This window comes from Papaver somniferum, chromosome 8 (assembly GCF_003573695.1).
Source record: "Papaver somniferum cultivar HN1 chromosome 8, ASM357369v1, whole genome shotgun sequence".
Taxonomy (NCBI): domain Eukaryota; kingdom Viridiplantae; phylum Streptophyta; class Magnoliopsida; order Ranunculales; family Papaveraceae; genus Papaver; species Papaver somniferum.
The window spans coordinates 96,656,386-96,672,198 of record NC_039365.1 but is presented as its reverse complement, the minus strand read 5'-3'; the positions used below and the strand labels follow the sequence as shown (position 1 = coordinate 96,672,198).

Genomic DNA, 15,813 nt, shown 5'->3' with positions numbered 1-15,813 from the left:
TTCAACAGCTGCAATTCTCTCATCACAATCATCTTCCATTTTCACAAAAAAAATTCCACTCAATTTTTTTCCCTCCCTCTACTCTCACCTCCCTCACACAAATTCAAATAAAAATACACACTAATCCATCCCCAAATACTTAAGATTTTACTAATTATTATTAATCATTAAACCTGATTAGTGAGGACTAGATTAGAAATTAAAAAAATAATTATATAAGGGGTGACCCAGATTTGAATTGGATCCCTATTTTGTCATGTTGCTATATCCCCAGTTAGTTTCCATATCTCCAATTGCGCGTTATTAATAAAGGAAAACAAGAAGAAAGAGCTATCAAAACACTACGAAAATTCCGCTAAGATGTGCAAAAGCTAGACTTGCACTATAAGAATACAAAGAAAAAAACAAGTAAAATAAAAAACCAAAAGAAACAAAAGAGAATCATACAACTTTTATTCTTCCATTTTGGAACCAAAATTTTTTTTTGTAAAATTTTACAAGAGTAGCTTTATCAATCCTTGATTCTGCATTATGAGAAATCTTCATACAGATAAGAACAACTTTGAGCTAAGCCAATGCAGCCATTTTCATTGAAGTTTTAACTTGTTATAATTATCTGCTGCCAATGATAGTGACTGTATGGAAACTGGAAATCCAGGACCCATCTGCATTTGAAACACCAAAAATAAATTGCCAACATAGTAAGCAACTCACACAGGAGTATATAGTTTAAAAAGTTGGAACAGGATGAAGGACAGTATTCTACTAAACAATTTTGTATAACTGGTGCGCCATTTTTTTTTTCATATCGTCCTACACCGAGTTCTTTGTCAAGTCTCTAAGACCTATCAAGCTATATGGAATGGTTACAGCAGCACAAATCAGAATGCATTCAACGAATGGGGGGTGGATGGGTGGGATCTAGTAACTGAAGGTTTCTGAAGAGATGTTAATAGGTCAGGACATTGTACTATGCGGATAATCGCTTCAATAGAAGGTCAAGGCACGTCAGAACTCAATTTTCAAGCTTCAGGCAACTCTTGAAAGGCAGAGACTATTGAGTCATTAATTATTATAAAAAAATCATATCCTTTCCATGATCTATCTACACAAGGTAGCTTTAGTTCGTCTAGGTTATTAATGACTATTGAGTTATTAATAACTGTTTTACATCGAGGCATACAACCTAAAACTTCTCAGCAATTTATGATGTCAAGAAGGTACTTAAACATATGAATAACTACACGAGTTTCTTTAGGTGTCTACGAAATATTTAATTAGCAGGTATGGCAAGAAACAGGAGCTGGATCTCAAGAGGATAACAAATTAAATATTAACTTCAACACCTCCACAACATACTATGATACTCTCACACTGTTCGGATAGTGCTAGAGGATTTGATGGGGACCGTAGTATAGGTAGCTTAGCATATAAAATATATCATAACAACCAGAATGCTTAGCTAGCTATTTATTATAAGGATTGCAAGCTTACCGTGCTGCACAGTGTGAAGCCCTTCACATACCCAACATACTTGGATGCTGCACAAAATTAGGCAAGTTAAGTTAATAAGGTACCAAAACTATTCATTTGAGCATACGGTGACTTATAACCTAACCTTGAGGTAGTTAGAATAAATTTTGATTGCTACTTGAAACAAAGTACTGAATACAAGTATGGCGGCAACTCACTCTTTTTCAGACCCACAGGCTTTGCCACCAAAAGGGCATTCACAAAAGCACCAATATTTTCGCGGAGAGACTCCTCAGACAGTGTCACCTGTAAATGATTTTGAGATCAGAAGTGTTTAAAAATTGCAGAACTCAACTTCAAACAGTTTGCTGAAAACAGAATATCTAACCTTTCCAAGACCTGCATGAACAATAGCAGTTTTGTCAAGTTTAAAATCAACTCGACCACGTTTAGCATCTTTCACTGCTGCGGAGACATCACTTGTCACAGAACCTAGCTATAAATATTGAGTAGAACAAGTAAATCAGACAGCACAACTGAAACTGTTAAATATAGGATAGTATGAGCTACCCATATGACTGACAATAGTTAATAAGACAAACAGTACAGACATACCTTGGGGTTTGGCATCAGACCACGCGGCCCCAGAATTCTTGCTATCTGATTAGAATAATAAATTTTAATACGAAAGCATCATTATTTAGCAAACATGGGTTTTATGTGGAGTCCAAGTGCCAAACCTTTCCGAGACGAGGCATAAAAATGGGAGTTGCTATACACTTGTCAAAGTTGAGCTTACCACCTCCTGCAGCATTTCAGGATCATGATCCCAAAGCAAAACCACAGGTTAACTTTCAGTCACATAAGACCAGATCTCCAGGACATTTGAAAGGGATAATAAGTGCTGTTGAACAGGAGGAGAATGAGGCATACTATATCTTCTGTCTATGAATGAATTAACCATCTAAGCAAAGCAAACACATAGTCCATAAATCATACTTTGCTTTAAGACACAACTTCAGAAAGGAAAACCCGAAGAAGTCGAGAGACAAAAACAGGATATTCAGAACTTAGACTTTTCAGTAAAACACGTTCACCCAGCATCTGAGGCCTAATGTAGTAACGTGATGAGCTGAAAGATTAACATTTACTTAGTAATAGGTAGTAATCATGAGATCATGACTATTATCTCTAGCCATTTGAGAATCCCATTTCCATACCAAGTCATGATATGCTTATTTATTGGACTCTAAAATTACGATAAAAGATCGTGGGCTATTTGTGAGGATAGTATAAGCCATGTAAAACACATAAGCTATCAAAATGTGTTGTAGTGTCTTATACCTTTCCGAATTTCCTCAATAAGTTCATCTCCTCCAACAACATCTGCTCCTGCTTCCTTTGCTTCATCTGCATCAGACCCTTCCGCAAAAACAGCTACCCGGACAGTCTGAGATACAACAATGTTTTATTTAATAACTATGAGTGGCATCAGTTGTTAAATTCAATCTGAGCACCACATGTGTGTACCAATGTGAGAGAAATACTACCTTTCCAGTTCCATGGGGAAGAGTTACAGCACCACGAACCATCTGTGAATTGAATCAGATAACATTAAACTGTAAATGAATGCTTAGAAGAAGCAAGCAATTGAAATGCAAAATATATCAACAGATCCACTAATGACATCATCCCAAATCCCCAATCATCCTCTAAACTTTTATCTAATGATGCTCAACTGAGCTTAATGTTCAAAATAATAATAATTTAACAATTAATAGTCTAGACTGTATAGGGATTTCAGAACAGCTAATTGAGGGAGTACATAGGATGACTGCGGCTTATTATTAGATGCTAATGGATCATCTAATAATCCGTAAATCAATAGCAGCACTTTGTCAAAATATGATCTAAATACAAAAACAACTGTCTGCAGAACTGTTTCACAGTAAACATGTCCTAAGTTCCATTTGAACGTGATTAGCTTAGGACTGCCTAGGTAGAGGGCTTTGTTAGCATATAAAGTCATGAATCATGGCGAGCAACTAGTAACCACCAATTTTACATTGGAAATGACAAAATACAACAAAATTGATAAAATTGCAATGTGTTTTACCGTTTTTTTTTTTCTTTTTGCATTTTATCATTTCCAATAAAAAATTGGTGGGCATTAATTGCTTTTAACAAATTACATGGGGTCGCGTTCACAGGTTACCAACACACATCTAGGTGGAATTACATAACCCAATTGCAGCTGACAGTAAATAAGTTAAGGGAGAGAAAGTGTGGAAGACTGCAGCCTCTTGATATTGCAACAACTCCCACCTTTTACCCAACTCATGTGCCTCCGGAAATATATATGACTGCACTTGGACCATCGCACTAGAGAATATTTAAGAGTAGTTTTCCGCGTAGTTTGTATATATATAGATCATACAATCCATACCAAGGGGACAACTGAGTCAAACTATTGTTATTGCTGGTAGGTGAGGCTAGAACTACGATTTATACTTATGATTTACACGGATTTTTTTTTAATTTTTTTGAAGGTATGGTTTATACAGATGGCATATAGTGAATAATTGGTGAAAAGTGAAAACTAACCTGGTTTCCGCGGCGTGGATCAACACCCAAATTTACATGTACTTCAACAGTTTCGACAAAATTCCGCTTTGCACTAGCCTGAACAACGACTAGAAATGAAAATATATTTAACAAACACTGAACTTATTATGATCAACCAAAAACTGGAGAAAAATAATCAAGGACTATAACTAGATTCTTAAACAGGTTACTGAAACTCATAGTAACAAGTTATGCTCCAGGATAGAAAAGGGAATAAAGAATAAAGATAATTTGGTGATTTTGCATTCCAAGGAAAACAAATCTTACAAATACTTCATGATCTGGTGTATCTACACAAAACATATTTCACAAGGAAGCACAGTTAAGGAACTAATACAAACTGATCCTACAAGGCTCAAGTTATGCAATTCATTGCCCGTATTCTCATTCTTTTGGTATGATATACAAAAGAAACAAAACCTGGAGAGATACACAATGAAGTTTATGCGATAGTTCCCCACGACTGCCTTTTAACTTCTGAATGCATACTTGACACCCGAATAAATTACATTTTTCAAATTCTATCCCATCCCAAATAGTTAGTTGTAATAAACATTTACAAACATAATCAAAACCATTTCATCCATCTAATTGAACTCCTACAAAAATGACAACCTCATTTGATTATTAACAGCATTAGACCAAATACAATATCTATCTATGTTGCCATGACAAACTTGAACAGATAACCACTACATGATAACCAATTACCCAGAAACATGAGATATCAAAGTTTAGCCAACCAATTTTACAAGGAAACCTAATGTATATACATTTGCAAAAGAGGAGAAGCTTTACACTGACCTTGACTTCTCTAATAGCTTCTTGAAGATCAAGAACAACCTTGGGCTTATTCTTCTCAGCTCTAATAAGTGTTGGAAAAGGTACTTGAATCTCCTCTTTTTGAACATTTAGAGATCTACGTATTCGATACAGATTTTCAATTTTTCTCCTCTCTTGATCCAACTGCTGATTCTCTTCATCACCTGTAGTAGAAGCCCTATCTTCTGGAAGTGGTGCTACTTTTATTGGATAAGAAGTAGGTGTCACTGATTGAAGATCCTTAACATATCGAATATCTTCTCTTGTCCAATCCCTTGATTCTACATTTGTTCCCTCTATCGCTTCACTCTCTGCAGATGGTTTTACATCATAAGAAACTGGTTTGATTGGTCCATCCACAGGAGCTGTCCTTGTGATCACCCTCTCCCTTCTGATTTCTGGAGCCTTAGAAATATTCTCATGATTTTTAGATGGATCCTTAGGTTTTACAGCATAAGAAACTGGTTTAATTGGTACAGACTGAGTTGGAGTTGAGGGAGTTGTATCTGATTCTCCATTTGTAGAAGATGATGAATACCTATGAAACCCTAGAAATGAAGATGGCGATTTACAAAACCCTAAATCTCCAGTGAGAGAATGCTGGTGTGAAGATGAAGATGAGCGGGAGAAAAGGAGAGAGAGATGAGACGGTGGATATCTAGTGCAGTGACGACGGGCATGAGAGAAAATCAGTTCTAAGGCCGCCATGGTTGGAGACCTTCAGGAGAATAAATTGTTCAGGGTTTTAGTAGAGCTTCATAGATTCGAAGTCGAAGAGTGAGGGACTTCGGGGTTTTGTAAATTGCAGGTAGAGCTGCACAGACCCGCCCAACTTACCCAAACCCGCCCGTACCCGTTAAATCCATGGGGTTTTTAATCCGAGCCCGTCCGTGGCGGGTTGGTAGTTGGTTATGAATATAAAAGCCCGTTATAGTTGGGTTGGTAATTGGTATTAGCTAAAACCTGCCCGAACCCGTTCGAAAAAACCCGCTATAATTGGGTTGGTAGTTAGTACACTACTAGTACTTGTTTAAGCTTAACAATGACGACTTATGTTTATGGTTTAATTTTTTAAGTAATTAAGAACTTGAGTAAGAAGTTTTTTGTTTTTTTGCTTAATCATAATTAAGAGTAGGCCAAAAAAAATATTCTCATTGACAGGCCCACAATTAATTTTGAGTACCGTGACACCCATAATAAAATGGAATTATTAAAAACGTCTGCATGACGGGTTATGCATCAGGGGTATAATTGGCAGCGCAACTTGGATATAACATATTTAAAAAACCGCGCCTTGGAATTTTACAAATTTTATATCGTTGGAAATCTTTTTAAGAGAGCTACGCAACGAGTACAAACAACAATATCAATTTTTTGTTTTTCACGAAAAAAATCCGGAGGCGATCATCATTTTACGCAAAATTTTCGAAAACTTGATACATAACCATTATGCAGCCACCAAGAAAGATGCATAACACATTCTGCAGACGCATATCGAATTATGCAACCATTTTCTCGACTGCATAACAAATTATGCATCTGCATAACAAATTTATGTAACGATTGTTTTGGTTGATTTTAGTGCGTACATAAAAAAATTGATGCATGATGCAGTATGCATCCATATTTACGGATGCATATCAAATTATGCATCTATTTTCTCGATGCATAAAAGATTGTGCAACAATTTTCTCGATGCATAATGCATTATGCAGTCATATTTTTGGATGCATAACAGGTTATGCATCTATTTTCACGACTGCATAACATGTTATGTAGATATTATTGTAGGTGCATGACAAGTTATGCAACCTTATTTTTTGTTGGTTTCAATATTAAGAAAAATGTAGCTGCGTAACGTGTTATGCAACCGTAATCTGGACTGCATAACAAATTACGCAACAAATTTTGTAGATGCATAACAGGTTATGCAACAAATTTTCTGGACTGCATGACAAGTTATACAACTTTCAAATCCATCTTAGTCATAACCTGGAACAAAAAAAAATCTTACAAGTATATTGAGCATCAATTCACAGAAGAAAAAAACTTAAAAAATACAACTTATGTCAAACGTGATCCATTTTCAGCACAACAAAGCAACTATGTGATATAGTATAGTGCAATAGTGATCCTATGATTCCTATCCTAGAACAAAATAGAACAAACTTATAATATTTGAGAGTATTGGAAAAATACTTACAAATCTCAGTTCACCAAACTTTTGAGAATCATCCAGAAACTCTCTCATTTTCAAAGTCGTTGGATTGTGCATTTACATAGTACCATCCATGAACTGAACACCATTATTTTCACAAGCTTTGACAATAACATCAAACTCATCCACATTCAAAGCTACTGGTTTTTCCAACAACAAATGTTTCTTCTCAGCAACTTTGACAGCCCACTCTAAACGTAAACTAGTAGGAAGTGGAACATAAACGGCATCAATATTCGGGTCATCAAGAAGCTGTTCATAACTTTCATAAACCTTTGAAGTTGATGGAAACCCATTTGTTATAGCTGCAAACCCTAATTTCCTTCTCTATCACATATTCCTTCTTGAATCTTCAAAAAATCAACAGAACCCATCACAAATCAAACCATCAACTTCTCTCTGTTAATTCAATTTCATCAAATCTCCAATTAAATTGTAGTGCTAATCTCCACTAATTCTCTTCTTCATCTTAAATTGATAATTAACAATATTATCTTCATCTGCATCTTTCAAATTAACACCCATACCATCAAATCAACCCCTTTTTCTCTCGATTCAGATTCAACAGCAGCAACAACTGCTTTTCTTCCTTATTCTTTTCTCAGATTCAAACAAAACCCTTTAATTCTCCTTCACTTCTTCTTAATTCGTCAGCAGAACTCATCGATTTGCTTATAATGAATTGATTTTTCTGAGAAGAAATCGAGAGGACAAATCGAGAAGAGGAAGAAGAAGAAGAAGAAGAAGAAGAGACACAAAGAGAGAACGGAAACAAAATTATAAAAATTTTTGGGTTTAGGAATAATTTTGACCGAAGAAATGGGTGCGCGCCTGAACTTTTTTGTCGGTGGGTTTCATAGTGTCCAAAATCTAGAAAATGGGTGTGGCTGTAGTTTTCACATAATTTTATTACTAAAGCCCAACACCAAAGTTTTACAAGAGGACTATTTGTCTAGACAAGCCCAGACAATAGGAATGAAACATCAAAAAATAAAAAACAGTCTAGACAGGCCCAGACTGTCTCACCCAAACTAAAACTGAGAAAAAAAATTCACAAAGCTAAAATCTGAAGTAAGAACCATCTTCCCTTTCTAATGCACCTAAGAAGACAGGTTTATAATTATAGTATATACACTCTGCCCTTCTCAGTAAAGCTCCCTTCTTGTCCAATTTATCAGCTGGGAAATTTATTTCTCTATATAAATGTCTAAAAGATATATTGTTCAGATTCTTCTTTATTGCCTGCCATCTAGTGAGCACTATCCAAGGTACCCTTCCCGATGTGAAGGCTAATATCACTGCCTTTGAATCAAGACTAAAACACACGTCCAAGAAATCTTTTTTATTGCCTGTTCCCATGCTATGATCAAAGCCATTACCTCAAGTACATAATTTGTGGCAATTCCAAGACCTCCTGAAATAGCACCAACACATCTCCCTTCATGATCTCTGCCAATACATCCAACTCCAGCTTGCCCTGGATTCCCTTTTGCAGCACCATCACAACAAATTAAGATTTGATTCACCTTAGGAAATTTGAAGAAGCATTCCATCACTACAGTACAATTCACTGGAATATCAGTTATTCCAAAAACAGAGAGTACTTGAAAGTCATATAAGCCATTCCATCTCTTCCCCTTCAGTCTGATACTACATTCCTTAGTGAAACTTAAAACCTTGCATTTTACTTGCACACAATTTGGATCTTGATCTTCAAACATTTTTGTATTTCTACTGAACCAGATCTCCACCATGTCAGTAAATGCACTAATTAGCCATACATGTTTAATTACAGGACTTTTATGCTTCACTAACTTCAGTAGTTCCTCAAAGTTTGAAGGAATTAAGAATTGAAAGATCCCACATAACCAATGTCATATTTTTTCACTAAACGCACATTTCCATAATATATCATCCATATTATCTTGATCACTCCCACACAATTAGCATTTGGAGACAGTGCTAAAACCTTTTTTTCTAACAGTTTCTTTTGTGGCACAAGCTCCTATAAGAATTTTCCAAACATTCAAAGAAGTATATGGATGAATACAAGGATCTCATACCTTTTTGGACCATGCAGCTACATGGTATTTAGTTATGATTTGTTGAGCTGCATTGGCTACTGAAAAATTTCCAGTTATATCTGCAGTCCAAATCCTTCTATCAGCATCATCACCAAGATGAGGTAAGTCTTCCATATTAAAAAAACTGAAGTAATGCACTGGGAATTTTCCATTTACCATCACATATGAGCTGTTCAACTTTCCATTCTTTGTGTTGTTGTATAAAATCATTATCTGGATACTTCTCAATTAATGAATATTCAAACATCCACTTATCAGTCCAAACTTAAATGCTTCTTCCATTCCCCACCATCCATCTGGATCCATCATCTACATCTTGAATTACCCATTTTAAACCAGACCAAATTGAGGATTGTTTATATGATTTAGTCCATTCTCCTTTCTTGTTCATGAATTTATCCCTCATGAATCTTGTCCACTCCTCATCCTCAGTCATGATCCTCCATGTCAGCTTCATTAATAAGGCGTTATTCACCACCTCCAATCTTCTAATTCCCAAACCTCCATCTGAAATATGAGCATTAACCTCTTCACACTTTACCGTGACTAACTTTTTTGTAGCAGGGTCCTCAGTCCATAAGAAATTCCTAATTATTTTCTCACTGTAAGGACCCTCAAGCTCGTCAACGCTATTAGACCAGTTAATTGACGAATTAGCCGCTAATGACTCGATTAGTTAGCGAGATACTAAATTAATAGAAATTAATCTAATAACAATCGGGATACGAAACTAGTACCGTTGAACATATCTCGAAAAGTTACGCAGAATGGACTACTTGAACGTGTCGTTCGGATACCGGTAGAAGATGATATCGTCAGTTTCGTACGAAGGGTAAAATCGTCATTTCCGGAAAACGCTTTTGATGCAACAAGGACACGTTTTGGCTTCCCTTATCGTTTGGATGGGTTCCTTTAGCAATTTTTCCAGTCTTATCCCAACCGAGTAGATAAGCTCGTATATCACCTTCTTCTTCATTCTTATTCTTATTCTTATTTCTTCTCCTTCTTCTTCTCTTTTCTTTCTTCCCCTGTTCTTCTTTTTCAGCGAGTGTTTGAGAGTTGGTTTGAGAGAGGGATACAACCGATGATTTAGAGAAGATGAACAAGAGGATGCCGCTGCCGTTGGTGAAGAGATGAGAGTGGTGTTAAATCAGAAAAACATAAATTAGAGATTTATGTCTAGACTTTATGTTGTTGCGAATTAAGATGCAAATCGAGTGGTTTGCAGATGAAGAACAATTGGGTTGATGTTTAATTGAAGCGGTAGAGTCGTTCTGATAGATGAATCAAGAGTTAGGGTTTCTCAGTGATTAAATTAGGGTTTCCCAGATAATCGAATTTGAGTTCAATTAGGTGATGATTAAGAAGAATTAAATGGAGTCAGTTGATGGGTTTGTTAGATTGAAGTTGTTTAAGGAAGAAATTAAAGATATGTTTGAATCAGAGAAACAAAGATTGGGAAATGAATTGGGGTCCATGATAGTTTCAAAGAAAATTTAGAAGAAGAGTTTAAAAGTGTTGCTGGGATTTATTGAACTCATGAAGTCGAGGAAAATAAATCAGAGGAGATGAACTGGTGGTGAATGAATTTGAAGCAGATATAAGATTTGTGAGAATTGGTCTCTGAATTTAAGGTTCATGGGTTGAATCACAATTGGAGGAGAAGAGGTTGAAGTCACTGTTTGAGGTAATTGTTCTTCCCATTGAATCTAGTAAAGCTATTTGTTTTCTATGTTGAATTTGTGTGATTGTTAGTTGGATTTAGATTGAGATGCAAGAATTGAGATTGTTTTAGAATGGGTAATTGATATGCAGAGTTACTTGGGCTGAAATTATGTGTATCTGAATTGAGGAATTGAGCTTAAGGAAGGTGTTGATGCTGTTATTGTTATGGTTTGTATGAATTAGTGATTTCAAGAGATGGGTATGAGTAACTGTGGTTATTGGATTGAGTATGATGTCAATTGAAGTGGCAGTATAATTGAATTACAGGTACAGTGGACTAGGTTGTGTATGCTTGAACTGGTAGTGGTAATTGGAAATGGTGGTGTCGTCTCTGAAGATGAATGGGGGTTATGGAATGGAATTGAAGTGTATGAACTAAACCTTAAGTGGGTATTGCAAGTAGTTTGGTGTACTGAATGTTAAAGAATTTCCTGAATTAGAGTTGCTGGTGATTATGATTTAGTACAAGTAATTGTAGATGCAATTGGGAGTATGAGTTGATGGTGTTGGTGTTCATGGAGAAACGGTGGAGGTCTGGAAATGCATGTGTTCGAGGTTGTTTAATTATGTAACTGAGGTTGATCTGTTTTGCAGAAGAGTTGGTAGGTGCTGGAATTGTAACTTCATGACTAAATTAGTTGTGGTGATGTTCAGTAGGTTATGGTATATGAGAAGATTTAACCATGATTGAGTCAGTGGTCATGATATTGGGAGAGACTGAGTCTATTTGAACTGGTGGGTGATATGAGGTACAGTTAAAGATAGCTGCAGTTGGGAATGCAACTGATGATAAATGAATTGAATTATGTTGTGTGGTTACAGTGAAAGGGTTTATATGAGTGGATTGATCTGAGATTGAGCTTAGTTTGATAGTGATAATAGAATTGTAGATAGTGTTCCTGTGAAAGCTTGGAACTGCAGTTGCAGGTAAGCCTAGTTTGTAATTGTAATTGAAGTTTGAAGTTTGTTTACATTTTTGAATTGAAGTTTAAATGATAAAGAAGAAGTATATGTGGTACGAACAGAGGCTGTAATAGTTTAAGTTTAGGCCTTGTGTTGAACTGTCAGACAAAGGTCTGACTAGAATATTTAGCTGACTCAGTTAGTCTGACTGAGTTGAATCGTTGTGACTCATTGAGTTCCCTATTTTGACCTGAGTAGACTCAGTTGACCGAGTTAGACAATTGACCTGACCTTGATTATTGACCCTGGACGCTGACCTTTGACTGTTTGTTGACATGTTGACAGTTAGTGACCGTCAGTTGACTTAGATATATTGGACCTTAGTTTAATGGGCTTGTTTAGTGGACTTGGGCTTAGGGACAGTTTCTTTAATTAGATGTTTTGGACCACTTGTGGTATGAGTTGACCTTTGGTTCCTTCAGCAGAGTCTTAGATATTCAAAAGGCTTAGTTATGGACCATAGAATCAGCCCAATTCAATTAGTAAACTTCATCTATGCTAAAGATGGATAAATAAAATATGTAGAACCTTAAATGGGCCTAGAATCATTAGAAAGACTTGTATGATTCTTGTGTGAGCCTTTTGGCTAGATTCTTAAAGTGCTGTGTGATTAGCAGTTAGTCTATTAACAACGATCGATTCAAAGGATGAACCAGTGGATCGCGGATCTCGAGGTAGGCGTGGTTTGTCATCAAAAGAGGTGGAAATACTTTTAACTCTGTTGTGATTATTGTTGTTTTCTTTTACCAAAGTTTATGTTTAACAAATTCATGCATTGTTTGGTTGTGCTTTCCCTGCATTGTTTAACTTTGATTTAAGAAAGTTTTGTTATTTCTTTTAATCTTTCCATTGCTTGGAAAGGAATTGTAATGCTTTGTTTGTATTTATGAATTGTTTGGGAAATGATAATTTCCATCTGTGGTATATAGGATACTGCTCCTTCATTTATATCTACATGAATTCGAGCTTTTATGCAATCACTAGGTGCAGGACGAGTCACCATATAGCTATCAAGGTGCGGGACGAGTCACCATTATTATATATTGTTTGGAAGGAGTTAGTTCCATATACATGGTTGTTTACCTATGTGAAATTGATTGCACTTTAAAGTCTAGGGAAAACATGAATTGTTTTCAAATCATTTTCAATAATTACTTGAAAGTTAAATGTTATTCCTGCGGGGCACCCCTTTTAGGGATGATGTGCTCACCCATTCTCACTTTCAGTTTCAGAGACATATCAGAGTTGCGCAGCGGAAGCTTCGAAGAGTTGATTTCATTAGTTGGATAACTTCTACTATGTTTATTATATTGCATATTGTATCTGTAAACCTAATGACTATTGTATATGTATCATTTTAGAGAAGTTCTTGTATATATATATATATATGTATTTCTGAGCGGGGCTAGTTTTGGATCAAGTTTTGTAGACGATTTCTTAATTGAATTTTTAAGTATTTAAATTAGATTCGTAGTGCCTCTTTAATTAGATAATCTCTTGGATTAGTCAGTTGCTAGCTTTGGGGGCGCTACACTCACATTCTTTTATCACCACTTTAGGCCATTTATATACTGACATTGTAAAAATAGGATAGCTGCTTAACACAAATTTAACTAATGTAAGTCTAGAAGGGAATGCAAGTAGTGTACCTTTCCAACTAGCCAACATATCCTGCATCATCTCCAATATCCCCCAAACTTGATGAACTTTCACTCTTCCAGGATTGAGGATCACTCCAAGATATTTATCAGGAAATTCATAAAGTTCCATTTGCAGATGTTCAGCAATGCTTTTCCTTCTGACATCAGTTGTTCCTCCAATAAAGCACTTACTTTTTCGTTTATTGATTACTTGTCCTGAAGCATTTTTGATAGTTGAGCAATAAATCCATTCACTTATCCAAAAATCTTTTATGGCCACTGCAAAACACAAAGATGTCATCTGCAAATAGTAAATGAGAAGGTTGAACACCATTTCTTTGCACCACTGCCTGAATTTTTCCTTCTTGCACCATTTGAGTTAAATTTCTACTCAAAACTTCTTCAGCAATCACAAAAAGAATGGGAGAAAGTGGGTCTCCTTGTCTCAACCCTCTACTGAATCCAACAAAACCACAAGGACCTCCATTTACTAGCGCTGATATTTTTGCTGAAATGAATAAAATTCTCAACCAATTTATCCCCTCTTCTGAGAATCCAAATCTGCTTAGTACCTCAAAAAGAAACTCCCATCTCAATGAATCATAAGCCTGAGAAATATCCAATTTCAATCCCACATTACCACCTCTTCTTTTTATGTTCATCTCATTTATCAATTCAGAAGCCAATTCATGAATTGTTTTACCTTTATAAATGCACCTTGCTGACATGATACTAGTTTAGTCACTAAGCTGCTTAGTCTTGTAGTGACAATTCTAGTAATCACTTTAAAACTGAAGTTAGCCAATCCAATTGGTCTAAATTGATCAGCTTTTTTTGCACCTTTCACTTTTGGTAAGAGAAATAGAAAATTTGAGTTTAGCCCCTTTGGAATGAATCTGCATCTCCAGCAATACTGTATAGCACCTACCAAATCTTGTCCCACAACATCCCAAGCAAATTTATAAATACTTCTAGGGAATCCATCTGGACCAGGAGAGCTATTAGCATCCATACCAAAAACAACATTTTTAATCTCCATGCATGAAGGAACTGCATCCATCATAACATTATCTTCTTCGGTAAGTACTTTTGGAATTACCTCAAAAATTTCAGTGTCAAGGTTGACAGGTTGCTTCTTAAATTTGTTTTAAAAATGTTCCACTAAAATATTAGCTATCAACTTTTGATCAGTGACCACATTACCATCATTATCTTCTATCTCAGAAACTACATTTTGAGCTTGTCTTACTCTCATATTTGCATGGAAAAAAACAGTATTTGCACCTCCACCCTTTACCCATTTAACTCTTGATTTAGCTTGCATCAAAGTATTATATTGTTGAGAAGCTATTTCATGCTTTCCTCTGGCTGTAACAAGCATATCCAACAATTCAATATTTTCAGGATCAGAATCAGATAATAAAGATGCATTCATCACATCTTCTTCAGTTTATGTAACTTTCTTCTTGAGATCACCAAAAACATTCCAATTCCATTGTTTCACTATGCATTTGAATCTCTTGAGCTTATGAATAAATTGAAAAGTTGGGTTGCCTTCACATTCTTCATCCCAAGATTGTTTAACCAAATTTAAGAATTCAGGATGAGTTGTCCATACACTGTGATACTTAAATGGAATATTTGAAGGTTTTGGAATAATACCACATAACCAAGTGATGCTCCATGATCAGATACTCCTCTTACTCCAACCTTCATATATTTGCAGCCATTTGACATTGATGAATGCTTTATCTAAGTCACACAAAATTCTTTTTTTCCCAACTTTATTGTTACACCAAGAAAATTGAATTCCAGTTCCTCAAGCTTGCATTAACTTGCATAAATCTAAACATTCTCTGGAATCTTGTATGGATACTCTTAATAGTCTTCTCCCTCCTTTCTTCTCATCAACATCAAGTACCACATTAAAGTCCCCAATTACTAACCTAGGACAATCCTTTTCACTAATTTCTATCAATTCCTCCGAAAGTCCCCTTCTATTGATAGTCAAGCAATCTGCATGCACACCAGTGACTAATACATCTCCAATTGCCACAGTAATAGCTTGTTTAGTTGTAGAAACAACAGTTGGGGCAGCTAAAGAAATATGCCAAAATAACAAATATTTGCCTTCTCACTATTGATTGAGTTATGAATAAGTTGTTTACACATACCTGGTAATTTTAAACTTCCGATAGAACTTCCATTAATATTAACTTTTGGATCAGCTATCCATATCAAAGCAGGACAAAATTGATTAACT

At 35.7% G+C, this 15,813-nt stretch overlaps 2 protein-coding genes across 2 annotated transcripts; both read right to left on the bottom strand.

The window, feature by feature from the left end:
• Positions 1 to 354: 354 nt before the first annotated feature.
• Positions 355 to 5,676, bottom strand: LOC113302187. The gene is made up of 10 exons (XM_026551040.1): positions 4,903 to 5,676; positions 4,078 to 4,155; positions 3,024 to 3,065; positions 2,818 to 2,923; positions 2,214 to 2,278; positions 2,089 to 2,133; positions 1,862 to 1,969; positions 1,692 to 1,779; positions 1,495 to 1,541; positions 355 to 665 (listed from the first exon to the last, which is right to left on the bottom strand). Exons 1-10 carry the CDS (start codon positions 5,626 to 5,628, stop codon positions 588 to 590), a joined length of 1,383 nt encoding a protein of 460 aa, XP_026406825.1. The 5' UTR covers positions 5,629 to 5,676; the 3' UTR covers positions 355 to 587.
• Positions 5,677 to 9,487: 3,811 nt separating this feature from the next.
• On the bottom strand, positions 9,488 to 14,985 carry LOC113305812. The gene is made up of 5 exons (XM_026554812.1): positions 14,754 to 14,985; positions 14,254 to 14,636; positions 13,882 to 14,158; positions 13,560 to 13,766; positions 9,488 to 9,882 (listed from the first exon to the last, which is right to left on the bottom strand). Exons 1-5 carry the CDS (start codon positions 14,983 to 14,985, stop codon positions 9,488 to 9,490), a joined length of 1,494 nt encoding a protein of 497 aa, XP_026410597.1.
• Positions 14,986 to 15,813: the final 828 nt, after the last annotated feature.

What these genes read in the sequence shown, in the direction of transcription:
- LOC113305812 (XM_026554812.1), bottom strand. Translation starts at nt 14,985, where the DNA reads ATGAATGCATCTTTATTATCTGATTCTGATCCTGAAAATATTGAATTG. An exon ending in TGAGATAGAAGATAATGATG is followed by an intron (nt 14,637 to 14,753) that starts GTAATGTGGTCA and finishes TAATTCCAAAAG; the next exon opens with TACTTACCGAAGAAGATAAT. An exon ending in GGCAGTGGTGCAAAGAAATG is followed by an intron (nt 13,767 to 13,881) that starts GTGTTCAACCTT and finishes AAAATGCTTCAG; the next exon opens with GACAAGTAATCAATAAACGA.
- LOC113302187 (XM_026551040.1), bottom strand. Translation starts at nt 5,628, where the DNA reads ATGGCGGCCTTAGAACTGATTTTCTCTCATGCCCGTCGTCACTGCACT. An exon ending in TATTGAGGAAATTCGGAAAG is followed by an intron (nt 2,279 to 2,817) that starts GTATAAGACACT and finishes GAAATGCTGCAG; the next exon opens with GAGGTGGTAAGCTCAACTTT. An exon ending in GTCTGATGCCAAACCCCAAG is followed by an intron (nt 1,970 to 2,088) that starts GTATGTCTGTAC and finishes CAATATTTATAG; the next exon opens with CTAGGTTCTGTGACAAGTGA.